The sequence below is a fragment of the Anser anser genome (assembly GCF_964211835.1).
Source record: "Anser anser genome assembly, chromosome: 5".
Lineage (NCBI taxonomy): Eukaryota > Metazoa > Chordata > Aves > Anseriformes > Anatidae > Anser > Anser anser.
In genome coordinates this window covers 21780438-21801567 of record NC_139725.1, presented here as the reverse complement: position 1 = coordinate 21801567, position 21130 = coordinate 21780438, and the positions used below count along the sequence as shown (strand labels likewise).

Below are 21130 nucleotides of genomic sequence, written 5' to 3'. Positions count from 1 at the left end.
CCGTCATGTTTTTTTTGTTGTGTATTGATGAAATCCAAGGTTTTAAGGAGAATTGTAGAAGCTAGACCGAGACATTTGCTGTTTCATTGGAAACTAATTGAATTTTAGTTCTGTTGTAAACCTGTGCCTACTTAATGGAATTGTGTTTTTAACTTCATCAAACTAACAAGGAATCAAATGAAACAAAGTAAAAATAGTCTTTGTAAGGGACTAGAAGTGTTTCTACTCACCTTATGCAGTGATTGGCAGACACCAACATCAGCGCATAGACTCCAAATCTTCTGGGAAGTATATTGTACATTTCTGTCTGCCTCAAACCACAAAAAAGTTCCTTTTCCCTTGTAAAGTAGTGTTATCATATATTGAAACAAACTGAATCTTGAGTTTACTTTGAGTTTCAGGAAAAGATCAGGGAAAGACCGCAGTCTTGATGATCCAATAACTGTGTTCAGCAGTTATATGCCAATTAAATAACCCAGGAATAAAAACTGTTACTTTTAGGCCTTGCATATGGGTGGTAGCAAGAGCTAATACATTGGTAAAACAGGAATAAATGAATGTCTCTGTATTTCCACCTGCTTAGCATAAGGCAGAAGGTCTTTTCTGATCAAAAAGTTGTCTAGGAGTCTGACATATGTGGTAGTTAATTACAATCAGAAACATGAAGCACATAACTATTAACTGCTTTCTCACACCTCTGACAAAGGTTACTGTTCCCACAAAAAGACAGCTGAACAGCTCATAAAGAATAACTTCCTGAAATCCCAGCGGATTTGCACTGTAACACCAGACTTCTGTAAACTTCTGTGACTCAGAAGCTACTTTACAACCTGTTTGGTCATCTTGGCTGCCTGCATAGCAACCCCTGTCAGAGGTGGCAAACACATCAGACATCTGTTTCTAGCTTCCTTTCCCACCAGAGTCAGAATTTGGTACACATTTAGACAAAAATGGGTTACAGTGGGTCAGCAGCAGCAATGGCATCTGTGTAGATAAACCCTGTGTTCTTGGGAATTTTTTCTTGTGACTGGCATCAGAAAAAGGAAGGATAGCCTAAGAAGGTGTTGAAATGAGTTAGTAGTCATTACATAGCATGTCCACAACCAAAACTCAAGTACTATCATTAGTTTTAATTATTCAAAGACTGGAGTACCATTAGATATATCCTGAATTCTTTACATCCATACACAACAATATTTTGAAAATGTGGTAGTTTGTATAGAAGACCAGCAATGAAAAAGCAAATTGGTTAAATGTGACAGAACACTAATATTGATGAATGCCCTACTTTGCTTATTTTCTTCAGTTTACAAGCTTTGAGGAAGGAAAAGTCCCGAGATGCTGCTCGATCTCGCCGGGGAAAGGAGAATTTTGAATTCTATGAGTTGGCAAAGTTGTTGCCGCTGCCTGCAGCCATTACCAGCCAGCTTGACAAGGCATCCATCATCCGACTTACAATTAGCTATCTGAAAATGAGGGACTTTGCTAATCAAGGCGATCCTCCATGGAACTTGAGAATGGAAGGACCTCCACCTAATACATCAGTAAAAGGTATGCTGTAAATACGTTGTATTATATCAAATATGGCAGCCTTTAGTAACCTCTAAATTGAAATTTTTACCATCATCCTTTCTTCTTTCCCTGCATATCAAATCCTTTAAAGGGATACAAATGTGGAAATCTGAGGTCTGCATGAGAAAGACACCATGTGAAGGTGAAATAAACCTCTTATTTTATATATTTTTATTTAACAACAAACCTGTCGATACAAGTATTACAGCTACAAGTTTTCTGGGTAAAAGATTAAATCATTCAAAGTTATTTAGCAATGATTGTGTTACTTTTCCTATTCTAATATTCTATAAAAGGATGCATTTGAGAGGAACATGGTGTTATTCCTTGATTTGAGAACTCAATCTCTTAATTCTGTCACTAAAACTTAAAGGCAGAATCATGTTGTCTCCCAGTTCACGGACATCACATCCAAATTTTTAAATTTTCAGATCAGAGACCAGGATTTTATTCATCATCTTTTAATGTGTATAGAAATTATTTTTGACTTTTGAGCCTGTAGGCATTTATCAAGAGTTCAGCCAACATATGCTATTTTCAATAATAAACACCCTCTTTTCATGCTTAAACAAGCTGTTGGGCCCCAAATGTTTTAGACATGAGTATCCATAGAAGTCTATTAATAGAAGAATCAGATTTGTTTTTAGAGGCTGTATGCGTGTTGGTCCTGACTAGTGTTTCCAGTAACTTATATAAACTGAACGTTTTGTGTAGTTTTTTATTCATGCTATGTATATAGAAGAGTGTGATCTTGCTGTCTGATAAGTATTTTAAATTAGTGTGAGAGAACCTTATTAAACTACAACTGTCCATGAAGGGTTACCGGTACTGGCAGTGCAAAGAGCTTTTACTTGCTCTTCTACTTAAAGGAAGCAAGATTAGTTAAGCAAAGTTATAATTTTCAGTGGATGGAGGGCAGTAGACATGGAGGGCAACAACCAAAGGACTTTGAGGCTGATGATTTAGTAGCTGGACGTATTTGCGTCACTTCATATATTTCATTTATATTATCTGCCACGCCATATATAATTTTCATGAAGAAAAAAGGTAATAATTACATCATTCAGAGCACAAGTACAACATGGTTCATCAGGCTTCTGATATAATATGCAAATGTTCCCCATTTTTTCAGGATGAAACTTTGCTCTGAGGTAATTAGACAGTGTTTCAAGATGAGTATAAAGTAGACTCCTTGCTGTAGGATCTATGATCTGTCTGTAAAAAATAATTCCTTCCCAAATTCCTGTAGCTAACTGACACACAGAGCTTCTACAAGCTGCCCTGTGTTACAGAAAGTCTGATGTCTGCAGGTCTCTGTGCATGTTTTCAGAGTATCTGGGATCTGTTTTTCATTATCCTCTTGTGGAATAAGAATATATATATATGAATACTGAAGCTTCCTTTTCGGCAAAGATTGTAATGAAGGAAAGATTTTTAAAAGGAGAATAAAACCTTATTCTTAGATAAAAGCATAAATAGTCTGGTCTGGATTAACATGTTTTTCCCTATAAAAAAGCTAGGTAAACATTTAATGTCTTTCTACCCGTTGATGATATGGGTCCCATTCCTCTAGGCATAAGGGCTGGGGGGGGGGGGGGGATAAAGAAGGATTTTTACTTTTTGTTCTATTTGAGTAGAATTTTTTTAAAGCTGATTAGGATTTTACTTTTTGTCAGTTTATTGAAATAATTATTACTAATAATTCCATTGTATAAGAACTCACCGTAAGCAAGCTTAACTGTACGGTACAGGTATACTTTATTACTTCACGAGTTCTCTTTACACAGAAAACCTGTTCACACATTCTGATCAAACATTTGTGAAATTACATCAAAATAAATTCATTTTTGTTTATTAAGGTTGCTTTTTGCTGACCTTAAAGAAGTTCATATTGATAAATTCATATAAATAGCTTGCAGGTTCATATGAAGTACAGTTGATAATTCTACAATAAAACACTGGACGTTATACTTTGTGCAAGTCCAAGCAATCTCCTGAATAGACTCAAAGGTATTTGGAAAATTATATGAGAGGTACTTATGCTGCATAGGCAACTGCTCCACTGTGTTACTCCCCCTCCCCCCTCACCCCCCGCAATGTGATGGTCTGCTTGTGTTAATAATTAAATTTCAAAGCTTAGTTTTAAATTTGTTCCCCACTACTGTACAGCAACTTAATCATTTTAATTGAGTATTTCAGGAAGGTCCTTTACTCTGCCCTGTGTTTATCACAGCTTTTCTTAAAAGTCTATAAAGGCTGATGAGTATGTTCTCTTATGGCTATTGTGTAGTGATCACTACAAGTTTTGCTTGCAAATGAACACTCAGGTGACTTCATATAATATTTTCAGAGTCAATTACTTCATGGAAATATCTTGAGCAATTGGGAAGTAACAGATAGTTTTCTCCATTATTTAAGAAATATCTGTATTGTTATAATACAGATCAAATCTACAACGAACATTATGCATTATTCAAGAAATGACCAGGCATTCTCAGCAGTGTTTCAGCTAAATAACTGATGATTGTAACCTTTAAAGAAATCTCATTGTGGTGACTATTGGTAAATCATTTCTCCATTCATAGTAATCTTTATTTAGAGGCTATCTAGAAACCATTATATCTTTTATTAATCTTAAAAGCAATAGCCAATGATTTGACATTTGCTAAAAATGGATAAATCTTCCATCAGCAGACTTCAGTCAATTTTTTTTGGTGCATTGTCTAAGGCCTTCTATATGTAGGAAGTATTAGACCTTGTAAACAAATACACAATTTGCAGCAGATGAGTTGAAAGATTAAAGTTCTTAAAGATCAGGACATAATTTCTATAGGGCAGAAAAATAATCAAAAAGTTATTTAGAGTCAGTAAGAATGAAATTGTTATTCTTTGCATAATACATACAATATGTTATGAATAACAGTACTATTCCTCTTTGTTTCCAACCCTCCTGAAGTCTTTTTTTTTGACTCCCAGTATTTAAGGGAAATAATCTGAGGAGAAAAGTAAATGAAATACTAAGCTTTTTGTTTTTTTTTCACTGAGTGACTCTGCTGAAAGCTCTGATCTGAGAATGGAAAAATTTTTATAGCACGTTCTGTGTTCAGACAGTAGTGGTGTCTTAGGTGGCCTCCCATGTGTTTTGATTACCTGACCCAGAGCAGGCCCCATAGCCCTTTCACATCAGACTGTTGTGAGCACCTTCATATTTTGGAATATCATTGTCTGCAAATGATAGACTCCAAATTTCTTAATGTTTTTAGCACAAGCTGTTGTTGAAAATGTTCAAAGATCAGCATCTTATATTCTTTTCCACTGTGATTTGTTTTCACCAAACTATATATTTTTTTCCAAGTCAAGGGAGAAAGGGAGAGAAGGGAGTGTAAGGTGCTGTTATGTTCTGTGATGTGTGGAATGTCTGTGGCTGAAGTGAAGTCGTACCACATAACTCCCTTCTGGGTGAGCTTTGGACCCTAGTACTAAATTGGGATCACCATCACTGTAAAAAGAAGGCTCCTGACTCTTCGTCTTGAACACAGTTCTTAGCACTTGCCATTTCTGTTTCTTTTGAAGCAGCAATTAAAGCAGTAGGCTGTGCCTAATTCTGTAAACCCTTTTGGAAAGTTGCTATAATGATTTTTTATTCTTTTTTTAGTAAACTGAGGTGTTCATTTTTGTCTTTGGAAATGCAAGTGTTTGTGTAAGGCCATGACTATAATTTCCTGCTGAAGAATATGACATGGAAACTAGAGTACGTGAGACAAATTTAGGTGTCTTTGAATGAAAAAAAGTAATTAAGAGATTATCTGCAATCTCAAGTTATAAGTGGGTTTATTGTGCTTTATTTTGTTTAAGCAAAAAATTATTTTACCTGTGTAAGATAATCTTGCTTATCTTCTGTCTTGAGAGAAGATGAGGTGAATGAGATTGTAGGTAAGGAGTGAAAAGGACTTCAGTAAACAGTACCGACTGGCATGTCACTTTTACTTTAGCTATCTCTACTTTTAGTGTTACATGCTCTGAAATCAAGTAGCTTTACACATCTGTGTTCTGAAATTAATGCGTTGGCATATGAAAAGAAATCAGATGTTGTCAAAATTTTGTGGTGGACTGAAATATTTATTTTCTATATTGCTCTTGTCTTATAACTAAATATGACTCTGAAGTGTTAACTGTAATAAAGCATTCAATGTCACTTCAGTTTTGCATTGGTGAGAAAATTAAAAATCTTTTGACAATCACAAGAAGAAAAAATATGCTTTAAAACAAAGTTGCACATTTCCTTCAAACTATCATGCTTTTCAAAGGGTCAGTTATCAATGCAAACAAAGTATAAAAGTATAGGTTGAAAACGAACTTTGTTTTATCGTACTGTGGAACTTGGGGTTGAGTCCAGTGCTTTGAATTCTCTGGGAAAGAAAATAAGCAATAATAATTGGAAAATATGGTACTAGTTATCCTAAATGTCAAGTAGGATTACCTTCATTAATTTAAATAACTTTTTATAATAATTTTTATGCTAGATAAGTATACGTTTTTAAGAGGTAAATAAATAGTTCCCTTCTGAATCATCTCATTGTGAGTGATTAAGTAACGTTATCTCTTGTCACCCTCTTACATTTTAAACTAAATGTTGTCTCCTGGGTAGGAGAAGCAAGACAGTACAAGGCTTCTGCTGCTAAGCCTCACAAACTGATAAACTTTCCTCTGAGATCACCCTTCCTTTCTGAGCTACCATGCACTTCTATCTCAGGGAAACCATCCATAGAGGTGAAGAAATAAACTTTCTTCCTCAACGTTTTTGGCCTGAGACACTGTTTTTCACTGTCAGACAGGAAAAGATCATTCAGATGGCATAGCAAATATATTGTAACACATGATTTGGCAATATTGTTTGTCATGAAAAGGGCCTCTAAATCTAGCTGTCCGGCCTCACATGGAACTTCTGCTCTTGTGTTGGAGAATCCTTGATAGCCTTGTAATTTATTACTCCATATCTTGCAGGCATTTTTCTTATTGATAGGAAAATCGGATTTCTCTTGGTGCAAAAGCTGCTATACAGTGCTTTGGCCGTGTAAAAGTATCAAACACTGATTTTAAATGTATTATCTATTCATTCTAAACCTGTTTATGTGGTCATAGGGGTAGTGCAGTTGTGGTAAGTTGTTGAATCACCTATTACCCAGATTAAAGAAAAAGCCTGTTAGGTGATGTTTAAATGTAGAAAGTGAGTGCTGGAAATTTCAGGCAGTCAGTGGTAAAAAGATAATGTTCTTTGTGAGAATTATTGATGGTTTTCTAGTATGAAAGATATGGAACCCAAAATGAGGTAGCTCTGTTTGAATCTCATTGTGATAGATAAGATGAATTGAATACTGGACTCGGACTTGGTGGTTGCCTAGTGACAAGTGATCATGACCTGATTGCTTTCCATCTCTGCAAATGGAGTAGGGTGCCAACCAATATACTCCGTGCTTTGGAGGGACTAATTGTCTAATGGTGAAACTTATATGTGAAATTGATTGTGAGGAAAAATTTAGAGAAATTAGAAGTTGACTAGAACTCTTACAGGAAAAAACATGAAATGATAGTTTCCTAGGCACCTGAAAGTTATAAAATGGCATACTTTTTTTTCAGAATGAAAGTGAATGCAATAATAAAGAAAATATATCTATGTGTATTTATGTAAAACTTTGGGAATAAAAGGGGAATATATAGCAATTAAGATAAACTGGAATGTCTAAGGTGCGGAAAGTTGACAAAGAAAAGAGGAAACATGAAAAATGAAAGGGGGTTCCATTGCCCAGCATATCAATAAAACAACGGAAAGTATTCAGATCTCCTTGGGCTCGGTAGTTCTTTATCATAGATGCATGATAATTTTTTTTTGAGGTATGCTCATACAGTTTTGACATCCTGACCTGTTTGTTTTTTTTCTTTTTTTACCAATGTAGAAAATTTCCCTAATAACATGAGCAGCACTGGAAAATGTGCCATTGTTTATAGCTTAGTCCCTGCAGTCCCAACACACATTGCTGTGCAAAACATGGCCTATCCCATGTGTATGTTATTACAAAGAATCTTTGTGGACAACTCATCTTGAAGTACCACATTTCCAAGACAGATAAATGTCCTAACAGATTGGAAAGAAAATCAGATGATAAACAGTTCATACTGTACTGTTCGTCAGTACTGTACAAAACTGTTCATTAACTGAAAAACAGTTGGTGGCATCCAGTAGAGCTAAGCTTGAATAAATCAACTGACCTGGAATAACTTGTATCAAAGGGCTCTAAAAATCCTGAAAATATATTTGTCTCACTAAGTTAATTTTAAATGTATCTCTTTTATATCATGGAAGTTGTAGACAGATAAGATTGCAAGGGGAAAACTTTAAAAAGAAAAACTGGAATGACGTGAGTTCTAAAGGTACCAGTGGAGAGACATGGGTAAATGAAGATTAGCTAGTCTGTCATCAGTTATAGACATACTATTGGGGAAATTACTCTAAGGATAAGATAAGGGTAAAATTATATTTTTTTCAATAAATATGGATAAATGAAAAGTAGTTTTTGTAAAACAAAACCTAATTCTCTGAGGTTGCTAGTCAATTAACAAAGATATACAGTCTATACTTAAATATTTTTAAGGCATTTAATTTACTGGTTCATAAGACTTTGGTTTTAAAGTAGTGGAATATATTGGCAGATCACACCCTGCCATTAACTGATCAGTTATAACTGATCTTGGAAAGTAGATCTAAAAGAAAGGTACTATTAACAAAGAGCTGCTGTGGATTTCTGCAGAAACCACTCTGGGCATGACCATTAATAATCTGGCAGTAAATATGGCACCACTGCTGATTTAAAATCTACAAATTACAATGATGTTTGGGTCATTGACAATGATCTGTGCAACTTAGTAAATCAAACCTCCTATTTATTTTTTTCAGTACAAAGAAATAGAAAATTAAATTGTTCTTTAGTCTTATTATCATATTAGTCATTTTCATCCTAACTATCCTAAATCCAGGATAGTGGCTGTTGCTTTGTAGTTAATTTTGTTACAAGACTTTGAAATCTTTTGCTTTTCTTGTGATGCAGAACTGGAACAATGTGAAAAGCACATTTCAGCTTTTTTTTTTTTTATGAGGAAAAAAGAACCTACCTGATACTTGAAGAGCTAGCAGAAATGATAGAATGATTTAGTTTCTGATGGTACTTTATTTGTGTCATAAGTTCTATCCATCACTTGTGTGGAGACACAAAACATTTACTGCTGGTAACAAATTAATGCTCTTTCTAAAATGTTGTCAATCAGATGTCAGTGCCTGGAAGAGTTGTTTATTGCTAGAACTCCACCTTACAACTTAACAATTAAATAGCAAAACAACCAAACAGTAATTGTTTTTATGAGCAAGGAAATAGAACAGGGGTGACTTTAATGTTTTTTTCTCTTACTCAAAGCTGCTATTTTATTTCCATTCTATTGCACTGCAATTCATCTTCTGTTTTCTCTTCTTCTACACTGGCTTGGCCCTTTTTGCATTTTCTTTGTTCTTTTAATACAATTAATTTATTTTTAAATTTACAATTTATTCAGTTTATTTTTCTTGGCCAGTTTTTATTTCCTCTTGTCAGTTTCGGTGTCGACTCTGCCATTTTGTATTCCTGCAATTTTCACTGTGTTTGCAACAGTTCTTCAATTCTCAGTGCAGTTTTGGTAATGAAAACTCATGAAAACCCACCAGAAGAAAATAATAATAAAAAATAACTGTTTGCTTCAGTCTTTCATCCTTCAATATCCATGTCTATGGACAGTCATCCACTCTATCATTCAAAATTCACGTAATTTCCTCATTCCAGCTAAAAGATAGTATTTTAATTCTAATCTGTGGCTGAGAATATTGACAGTATGGGCCGAGTGGGTTTTCACAAGAGCATGGCCTTCAGCAATGGACTGACAAATATGTCAGGAGGAGAATTGTATTGACAGTTGCATGGGTTGCAACCTTGGTGATTCTAGTAAAACAAGACAGGGAAAGCTTTCAACTTAAAAACAAGTTAATTTCTTAATTTCATTATATAATCACGTGTATTGTTAAGGAGAGTTAATTACTCATCCAGTAGAAATTTGTGTAAAGGTTGATGCCAAAACAGTCCACTTTTCCAAAAACCCTTAATAAAATTTTTCCATATGATTTTACATTCATGTTTTATGTTGCATGGGTTAGCTCCAGGTGGTCTTTTTTAGAAGCATGAATATCTTAAATTATATGTACAGTCTACATAACTTTTTCAAATAATGCACATGATGGGGTTAGCCAATTACAGATGTGCAATAAATCCGGTGTGCCAAAAATGCTTGTTCTGCTTTTTGCTTATACTAATCAGAAACAGACAAAAAGTAATCATTGCCGTAGTTTTGATATGTAAAATGAAAAAAGGCTGTTGCTATCTGTAGGGCTATATCTGACAATTTTTCTTTGTCTTTTAATTTGTCCTATTTTGAACAGAAGACAAGTGACTTTGCTGTGAAGAGTGGTTTGAACAGGGTCTCTGTAAAGGTTATATTGTAGTGATCCATTTTGTAAGTGGTTGAAGAATTGGACCTTATGGTTGGATTTAAACATTTCAGTGTAGTCATCATACTTGAATCTCCTCAGCTGAGCAAAGAATGTAAGAACATGCTTAAAGTCCTGCTAACTTCAATAAAGTTTAGCAATACCTTTCTTTCTTTTATTAATGTAGTTTACTGGGTTTCTGGGTCATCTGAACTCCTACCACCATATACCTCCAGTGAAATTAATGCTTTCTTTAGATCTCATTGAGATCATTGAGGGTGATAATAAATGCATCTGTATAAAGAGAAGAATAAATAGATTAACCACCTGATAATGTAGCACAGTCCTTAAACATGCACACACATATGCAAAAATATGTTTTTATCATGAATAGGCTATTTAAGTTTTTATTTACTTATTTTTTACCAGAGTTACATCACTCCACATTACAGGTCAACAGTTACGACTCAAATATTTTGTCTCAAATGAAAGAAAAACTATTTTTAATGGAAAGAACAAATCTGTGTTTTTCCACCTCATATGCTTACAATTATATATTTATTAGTGTTTTCTAAAGTGACTGTCTAAATATTTGGCATAAATAATAGAGCTGTGGAAATGAAGTTTAAAGTAGGTGGATTTAATAATAACTCTTAATTTTTGTGTAATAGTTGTGTTAGATACCTGTGGTCAACAGAGCAAGATTTAGGTATTCAAGGTAGAATTTTAAAAACCAAAGTGCGGTGATTTTATATCTATATAAAATGTAAGTATAACCACAGTCTAACCAATGCTTGACCACAATATCAACGCAGCTTAATTTCTGCAACTCTTCTCTTTGAAGATGGAGGAAGGAAATCGAGTTTCCACCAAATCCCTATGCTCTTGTGGTCTCCCATTTCAATCAGGGATATAAAGTAGAATACAATGAATCCATAGTAAAGACTTTCCCAGGACATTAGAGAGATCAGTAAAAACTGTTTTCGTTAGCTGTCTGTAATTAAAGAACACCCTTCATAGAGAGCTTACAATTTAGAGAACATGTAAGCCTCTACATCTCTCTGAGACTGATCAAAATAGGAATCTCCATACCGCTGGGAACTTAGGTGAGGCTATAAAATATTCAGCTCCTTTAAGACACATGTTTTTTTGTTTGTTTGCTAGCTTTTAAGCCAAGATGAATATTTTTCTTATTAAATCCTTTTAAATTAGTCATACTGTGATTCCTGTTTCTAAGGAAGGAAAGAAAGGCAAATCCCTAATAACTACTTAACTCCAGTTGTGCTACAGTCGTCTTCATAATTGGAGCTGTTACAAAACGCTTACCTTAACTTCAGTGCTTGAGCATGTCAGTCCCTATAATTTTTACACAGTTAGCCCAGTGCATCTGCACAAGCATGCATGTGTTGTCACTCTGCATTCTATTTGTACTATATAAAAACTGTTTTTGCTTTGCTTTGCATGGGGTGGTGCCACATTTAAGTACAAAATTCCATGTCTTATTTCATCATCTGGAAAGTCATTAAATGCGTATTCATAAAAAGAAGATGGAGGAATATTTTTGTTCACATTTTTACACATACAGAGAATTCCCAGCCATTGCATACAGCAAGCAGAATGATATTGTCAACTTGATCTTGAAACCACAACTGTGTAGAAGTTTAGGAAAGTTCAGGAGCTGGTTTTTCCTTTTTTAAAGTACACGTGATATTTCTGTAACCATCAGAACAACTCTACATTTATGTATCCCCTTTCAAATTTGAATTGCTGTGTATGCCAGCTGTTTCTCATCCTCTTGATGAAGCCAAACAGTGCTGATAATGCTAATAGAGAAATTGAGGCATATACAGATTTAGGGCTAGCTTTTCAAAAGAGCACAGCACCCCAACTGGGGCCAGATTTCAAAAGATCTCTGATCCTATTCAGCAACAAAATAAATAGCCAGATTTTCAAAAGATTTCAGCACTTTGGTAATCTGATCATAAGAAGCAGCTGCTGAGCACATTTGCAAAGCCAGCCAAGAGTGACTTGCTCAATATCACATGAGAAGCGTGTGGTTGAGCAGGGAATAGAGCCCTCTTTCCATGTCCTAAGATTAAGAGTCCAGTTCTTTAGCAAGAAGGACATCTTCATGTCCTTTGCAAGAATACTGTATTAGTGAGCCTTTCATCAAGAAATTTAACCCATTTCTGTGAGGACATAGTTTTCAGAATAACTATTAGGACATATGCTCAGGCTGGATAATGAAGCAATCAAATAGGAGAAACACTTCTAACCAGTTTCATATTGAATCTGTGTTATATTGTCTTAATTAGGCATACCTTGAAAAATAATCTCTACAGTGTTTTTTTAAAGACTTCATTACCTGTTGCCAATCTTTTAAGTGTCACAAAAAAAAATAATAATAAGTAGGTATTCTAAGAAATATGAGAAATCCACAGAAGCCTGTGACAAGTGTCCAGGTGTGATTTTCTGTGGGCTTCCACCCTAACACAATTTTCTGAATGATGCATAATTTTTCTTTTTTTTTGACATTTTAAATATTTGTTTCTGTCCCTTCCTGTAGTTGGTAGAAATGGGAAGTTTAGTTTTCTCCTTATTTTGTGTATAAAATCTAGCTTCATGTCTTGCTCTCTGTACCTTCTAGTTTCTATCCTGTTTGTGTTTTTGTTTTTTTTTCCTCCTGTTATTCTTTTGCTCCAACATGCTATCCTGAAGACTTAATGGGCAAGCTTTATTTCACATATACTACTAAGGAACTGAGAGGAAAAGTAACGGCTCACCCAGCCTCATTGTACATTTTGCTTTTGTAGTTGTTTTCCAACAACTTCACAAGACATAAAGGAACTGCAGTCTTCATGCAGATGGTTGAATCGAGAGGCCACGTGGCTGCCTTGAGACGATAAGTCTTTTACAAGGTCTACGTATTGCGTTCACCTATTACCAGCCTGGGAGCCAGCCCCATAGATGTTCCTTGGATAGAAGTATCAGGCACAGCCAGTGCTCAAACAGTTTTCCAGTGTGTGCTCACTCGCAGCTTTAGTGTTCTTTGGTCTCTAGCAGTGATGATGCCAGAAAATGCGGTGTGGGCATTATCTTTGAAGATGCCCATGTGTATCCTGAAAGTGTTGTTCTTTCACCTGCCGAACAAAAAGAAAAATTTGGGGGAAAGCTCTGTTCAGTTTGAACTGAACTGCATACAAAGGATATGATGGTCATGAAGTGATTGGTTCTTGAATTGGAGAGCACTTGCAGAACTTTTTTGTTAAGGTACAATGTTAAGCTGCTGTGGTAAGCATCCAGTCTGACCTTTTGCAGACCCAAGACAAAACCTCATCCAGTAATTTCTGCATCTGTTTGAGATACAGGTTTATCTCTTAAGAAGGTATCTTATGTTGATGTAAAGCATTTAAATGATAAAGAATCAACTACATCCCTGGGCAGATTGTTCCAACGGTTAATTACTGTCACTGTGAAAAAAGTGTGCCTCATTTGTAGTCTTATTTCAGCTTCGGCTTCCAAACACTGGATCTTGTTATGCCTTTTTCACTAGATTAATGAGCTGCCTACTGTCAGAAATCTCTTCCACATGTAGGTATTGTGATCCTCTTAACCTTCTTTTCAGTAACTAAATAAATTGAGCTTTCTTAGTCTTTCACTATAGGGAATGACTTTCAGAAGTCTAATCACTCTTGTAGTTCTTATTTGAGTCCTATCCAATTTTCTAAGATTTTCAGAACGGAGAAAACCACAGCTGAACACAATATTTCAATAACAGCGTCATAAAAGCCTGAAGTAAAAATTCCAGTGTCTATTCCAGTGTGATATTCTCTGGCTTATCTCAGTGAAATATTTAATGTGCATTTTGGTGTACTACAAATAGCTTTTTTTTTTTTTTCTTTGGGAATTAACATCTCTTTGCCTCTCACTACGGTGGTTCTGGAAAAGGTTTAAACAATGTCAAGAGACAAATTCTCAGGAATAATTGTGAATGCTGAAGGTTACCTGTAGTTTGTATTTTGTCTCAAGAGCAGAGTTATTTCAGTAGGAATAGACTGTGGTAGAGAGAACTGAATTTAGAGAGTGGGCACCACAAGGTAAGATTGGGGAAGTAATCTTTTGGGGAACAAAGCTTTCATAGTTGGGATATCGAACGGGCCAGGATAGGTACAACCACAATGTTGGCTTGCCTGCAGAATCCAGAAGATCTCTCCAAAAAACCATCTGTCCACACAGACACACATTCACAATCCTGTGGTGCACAGAAGTTAGGGCTCTGCAAGGAAAATGAAGTAACTTTTTTAAGACAGCATGTTAACTGAAACCAAAATTTGTATGGAAATGAGAAGAAAAGCCATTCTGAATCCATACTTCCCTTAGTTCAAAATTAGAGTTAAGTGAACTCAGGCTATCTGCATGGTTTCAGTTCAGCTGTCTCTAGCATTTTATAGTAATGGAAAGAGACATGAGCCTTATCTGCAAGGAAAAGTGCCGCCTTCAGACCCAGGCAGTTTCTTCACGATTATAAACTAAGCTTCAGATTTTGTCAGTGACTTCCTTTAGTTCATATTCTCAAAAAGTAAATTCTGAAAGTAACAGACAAAGATTTCAGGCTCTCAGCCATTTCCCTCTGTGAATTGCTTTGGGAGAAAAATACTTTACTTTTTCTTTTTTTTTTTTAAGTCCTGTACAAAAGCTGTCTCCTCAGACTCCTGGGTCAATTCCCTTAACTTTCCAAAAATGCTGTTACATTCTTTTTACAACTTTAACCCAGACAGCAATCTTTGGACACCTCAGGAGAACTTTCCTTTGTGCTTCAGCTCTCACTTCAGAGGCATGGGATTTTGTCTGTCCTCAAAAATTTGGGGTGACTACTTCAATTCTATGGAACATTAAACGAAGTGATATCAGAACTTGAAGTCTTGCTTCTCTTGTTTGTGAAGCCTGTGTGTCAGAAAGGAAACCAGTGGCTCTGAGACAGCAGCACTCACCACTGCTCTGCTTGATATGCTGCTACAGGTAGACCGAAGAGATATTTGACTCTTATCTCTGGCACTATCTTCCCTCATCTTGTGTTACCCAACTTTTCAATTTACCTTACCTGTATTTGCCTTGTCTTCTTTCCCAAAACTATTTGCTAGGGTTGGATTACTTGTAACAATAGCCAAAATTAAAAAGTGCTTTGGCTTCTTTGCCTACATGGTTGGTTATGTGTTGTCAAAGGATAAATTGGATAACTGCATTCATTTGCACTTCTCCACAGAACTTTTAAAACTATTTAAGAAAAAGAAAATGTAAACCTAAATAAGGGTACACAGTATTTGGGTGGGTATGTCAGGCTACAGGTTATTTCTGCTATTAATTGTTTTTCTTTGGATATATTCATGTGTTTTAGTAACTTACAGTAGAGTTAACAAGAAAGTTAAAATCATCTAAGTCCATCTGTAGTATATTTTATGCTTCTAATGATTTCATTTTAATGTCTCTGTTTAGTTTCATACTGATCATTTATACTGACAAAAAAGAAAAACCAAGGAACCTGCCATCAATCATTCATTTAATCAAGTAGCAAAAGTAGATAAATAAACATACTGAGTTAATTATTCTTCTGTACGTAATGATTGACAATAATGGTAATTTATTCCCTTTTTTAACCTTTGACTGCCAGTATAGTTGGGATTAATAGATACTGACAAAATGAGAAGAAATACATTTTTAAAAGTCATTGAACATTGCTAATGTTGGAGCGCTTTCCCTGAAACTTTTCTCTGAAGATGCATCAGATCTATGTCATGCTATTTCTCACACCTTTTTGTGCTGTGTTTCATGCCATTTTGGTGATTGATATTAGTTTACAGACATATGACCAGGCATATTTTATGAATAAAGAAGCTTTCAGGGATATACAATATTGCATCTTCACATTTATTGGAGATAAATGTGGAGATTTGAAGATCTCGAAATATTTTGCACGTTATTGCAGAGTCCATTCAAAAGCTAACAAAACAAGTTAATGTTACAGCTAGTAAATTGTCATCTGCACCATCCATCAGACAACGTTTCTTCCATATGAATTCTCCTTTCCCCCTTTCCAATATTTGTGGGTCTGTCCAAAGTGGGGAGAGGATTTTTCAGACCCTTTTATAGAATTTCAAAAGGAGCTCTCACTGATAGGAGTGCAAAGAAGTCAATTCAACCACGTCTCCCAGCCTTTCACCACTGAATTGTATGTCCCCGTGACTCAACAGGCACCTCAGTGGATTTCCATTAATCAGTTACCCTAACTTCTAAAAGGTATTTGTCATAATTAATACTCCTTTAGATTAGTACAGGAGTATGGTGTCCTGAACAAAACGTGATGAGGACATTTTGCAGGTGTTTTTGAAATACTGTGTAATGTTGTGATTTTCAAACAAGTAGAAGGCATGGTGTATAATATGCTTTTCACCTAGCTTGAATGGTGCATCAATGAACAAAATACTACTTCTATTAGAAATAATCTGATTTTATTCAAGTGTGTTTCCTGTAATATTTCAGTAAGTGTTGTTACATATTTCAAACATGAAAAAGCTTTGCATTTGGATCTGTACATTTTAGTAACTGAACCCAAAATTTCAGAGGCACAAATATGTAAGTCTTGATTTTACAGATTTTGTTTGGATCTGTTCTGTTGTGTTTTGTTTTGTTTCCTGAACGGGTGACCTAGTTGTACATAACCAGATAATCTCCCAAATTCTTTCTTCAGGTGTTCAAATATTGAAATGATTTCTTCCACTCACAAATGGCATGCTATATGGTTCCTTTGCATCCCTTTCTTAAGGAATGAAGGAGGACAGAGATATTTTTCCGTATACTGGGTCTCATGGACCAGGTTCCAATCCCAAACAAACAACAAAAACAAAACAACAACAACAAAACCTTGGTCAGTTTGAAGAGTGATACAAAGGTTCAGAAAAGAAGAAAGTTAGTTGTTGGCATGGTGTGTAGTGTCAGTCTTTCAAGGTATACTTCCTGCTTTTAGACCTGAGCTCCCTAAGGAATTATTGTCGTCGTCGTCCCCCCCCCCGGCCTTGCCATTTTGTGGCCTTTAGAGAGACTGCTTGCTGGTGGGGTTGCAGCTCCCATCGAGCTTCACATTATGCCAATAGGCATGGACTTGGTAGTGAGAGTGTGTGAGAGGAGTCTATGGCCTTCTTATAGCAGCAATTGTAAAGGCAATTTGCAGGCTATAGACCTTATTAGTGAGGGTTGGCGTGGAGTAGACTGCAACTGCTAACCTGTAAGCAAGAATAACTAAGGAGGAACAATAAGAAAGAACCAATTGTGACTGCCCATATCTTGACTCAGGATCTTCTTGTCTCATACTCTCTAGATAACCCTTAGAGGCAAAGCGTTGTTTTTATTTTTCTACATTTGTTTAAGGGTCTCAAATTTTACTCTTTGGGAAACCCGTAAATTTTCTGACTCAGGTCATGTTAAATGCTGTGAGTTTTAAACCCGTAAATTTTCTGACTCAGGTCATGTTAAATGCTGTGAGTTTTCACTAAATATGTTCCAAACTAAGATTTGTCCAATGAAAAGAATAGCAAGAAAAAGTCTTTTCTTCATTGATTTGTTCAGCCAAAAATACAAGACTCCTGACCATGTCACAGAACTGAAAATAGAGGGAACCACTGCAGAAATCCTTGAAAGCAATCAGCCTATTTTTTTCTTTTGTAGTGGAATATTTTCTCTACCCCCTTCATTGGGGTGAGCACTATCCTACCCTTTTTGTACAACAGCTTTATGTTTATTAGCAGCTGTTGTCTCAGAACTAACCTTCTGTAATCTTATATGGAACCTAGACTAACCTTCCATAATCTTATATGGAATAAGATTAAAAGGACTATATCATTCTGTCTCCTCTTTCTGTTGGAAGGAGGGAGTTACAAATATCAATCAACCCATTCCTGATGTTCTATTCCATATCCACTTTCTGAGCATTTGCACTGGTTCTCTTTGGTCTAATTTATGCTGAAGGAAGGTGGTTCCTTCTAAGAGGGAGGCTCTGCTCTCATAGGTCAGCATCCAGGTAGATAACTGGCAGTGGCAGAACCTTTCATGGGAGTTTTATTCTTACTATGGTTTTAATTTAAATCAGACATATCCTGGAAAATACAGCATTTCTTTCTCACTTAAAGAAATTATGCTTATTTTAAGAAAAAAAAATATAGATTTTTCACTTAGTTGACCATTACATTTCCAGCCTATAAAAACTCATAATCAATATGTTTCAAATTATAAATTTCAAAAAAATATCAGCTTTGAAATATGTTTGCCAAACAATATAATTCATTTGCCCTAAGAATTCTAGCCAATCTTTAATTTTGCTGTAGTATAACATCATTAAGAAAAATTTTGGGGTTTAAATGAATGTCATACCAAAACTTTTTTTTTTTTTTTAAGATTTATAAAGGTAACTGGTAAAGGTTAGAGAATATTTTGTAATACCATATCTAACTGTATTTAGACTATACCATTATCTAATTCTAGGTTAGTTGATTTTGTAGTTCGTTGTCAGACTATCAATTCTTGTAAGAATACTTATGAAATTGCAGTATCAGTAAATCTGAATTTGACTGTTTTTCAGCTCAGTACCTGAATATTTCTTTAAGCAAAAATAAAAATATGAAAAGAATAGTGTTTGAAACAGATACGGGCATCAGTAATAGAATGAAATGTTATTTAATGGAAAATTTTTTAATTTCTGATTTAGATGCTCCACACTTTCATACCGTATATAGCATTTACTAAGCATTTGAATTATATTTTGCTTTGTATTTTGCCGGGCAGCTTATGTACTCAGAGATCACCTAAGTACCAATAACACATTCTTGACTGAATAATGATGTATGTTGAATGTTACTTTTTTTGTCTTATAAATGGATGGCAATTTACACAGCTGTGGATGTGGGATGTTTCAATCCCAGACCATGTTGTAAGAAAAATTGAATGACAGTGAGCAAAACAGCAGTAATTATAAAACTAATTACTAAATGCTGATGATGCCCATAGGCTTTGCATAACTAAAATTAGAAAAGGAAATTGCTTTCGGCTTCAGAGAGGCAACATGCTAGTTATTTCACTGTTTCAGTCAAAATGGAACATGGTGTATAAAGTTCAATCAGGAAAAAAAAAAAACAGTTTATGCACATATTTTTTTATACAGAAATGTTAAAAAAAATCATCTTTTTTGTCTTTTAATATAAACATATCTATAACATAAATCGAGAAAAGTGATATGAAACAACTTGTTGAACATCTTTCTATAGAGCTTTACAAGGCCTAATTTACCATTTACTTACTTCAGCTTTGCTATTTATCAAAGAATCTACATGAATATGAAAAAAGAATCATGTCCTACCACGTAGGCCATGTGAAATATATGTTTGGGATATGCTTTGCAGGAGACGGGATTTCATAATTCCCTCAGTGGAGTTCCAGCTCACATGTATCCTGGGTATTTAGGGATTAGATTCATCTACTACACATGTATGAGTTTTTCCACGGCTAGAACTGCTGGAAAGAATCTTAATGTCTACTTTAGCTATAGTATATTTTTATATTTTATATTAATGCTGATATTACATAATGCTGATATTATGCATACCTATGTTTAGATATATATGCATACAATACTTAAATAGAATATGTGTATATTAATACATTTAATACATTAATACATTTTAGTTCATAAGCTAAAAAAGTATTAGTGACATGAAGACAAAGCGACAATTCAGGAAGCACATAAGGATTACCTTTTGCTAAACTCAGCTTAACATTCTGAATCTATGCTGTTGATTCATACAAAATTACACAGACATTATGGGATTTACCCTCCAAATTTTGGAGGGGGGGGCAGGGGGGAGGAGGGAGTTGATTGTTTTGTTTTTCAGTCTTTTCTTAATTTTTCATTCATCTTTTTGGCTGAACTGGGAAAAAATATATATTTGTCTGGGGGGGGTAACTGATAGATAGCTCTTTCTCAAAGGTTTGAAAGAAATACTCATTTCTTTCACTTCTGTCAAAATACATGAAACAAAAATCCACCAAGTTTGAATATTTTTAATTTCAAAGTTGTTCCAATGCATCGAGATTTAGCAGCTGTTGATAATGAAATCTAAAAATTAAAAATATAAAATCGGTGATCTGAGTGGTTTTTAAAATTCTCTATCTTATTCAATTTTCTGCTTTTTGGTAATTACATTGTAAGCCTTAGGAAAATATTAGGTCATTCATAGGAAAGCAAAATTTAAGTGTAGTAGAGTCATACAGTATGTTTCCAACATATAAACATTACAGTAAGATTTATTTTTTTTATATATATATTTTTAATGTGGGCCACTGAGTTATTTTTCATTTTGTTATATCCTGGTAAATTTGTGCTAAGGTAGATGATCTGAAATTGGAATGTCACATATCCAAATAAAGAATAAAAGAGAATGTTTGTTTGTCATACCGGATTTTTTAGAATCAAAGTCTGCAATCCTCACTTTGACATGGTCCCCACATTTAAAGGCACATTTCTACTCGGTTGTCAAGAACAGATTGTAACTGTTCTCATGCACTGTTTATATGTATAATATATACAATTTCCATCCAAGTTTGGAAAAAAAAAAATACTTAAAGGACTTAAAGTACTATTTGAAAACAAGGAACTAAAACTTCTCTTTATTCTTATGTTGTTTTTTTTGTTTGTTTTGTTTTTGCATTAATAGCAGTAGCATTATTAGTGGCATTATTTCTGAGTTTCAGTTCTACAAATCACATTAAAATCATTAAGTGATTTTATTGAATGAGATTGTCTTTAAAAAGCACTCAGAAAAAGGCAAATAACAAATCCTTCTTATAAGGACACAATTTTCTCAGAGGTTTCTGTCATGTTACGCTTTAGCAATCTCTCTATTGTGTGAAAAGAAACAATTTATTTTCAGTACTTGAAGGATACAGAATGTC

General features: G+C 34.8%; 1 protein-coding gene across 10 annotated transcripts in view; it reads left to right on the top strand.

Moving 5' to 3' along the window:
• Positions 1 to 21130, top strand: part of NPAS3 (neuronal PAS domain protein 3) — a gene marked incomplete at its 5' end in the record, with an annotated part of 615861 nt that overhangs the window by 183525 nt on the left and 411206 nt on the right. For 7 of the 10 annotated variants that reach the window (XM_083840112.1, XM_083840109.1, XM_083840116.1 and 4 more), the window contains 2 exons: positions 1307 to 1551; positions 1664 to 1714. In XM_083840112.1, the coding sequence (XP_083696238.1) occupies positions 1307 to 1551; positions 1664 to 1714 (296 nt within the window). The remainder of the gene's footprint in view (positions 1 to 1306; positions 1552 to 1663; positions 1715 to 21130) is intronic. The other 3 variants (XM_083840111.1, XM_083840117.1, XM_083840115.1) reach the window with 1 other exon arrangement.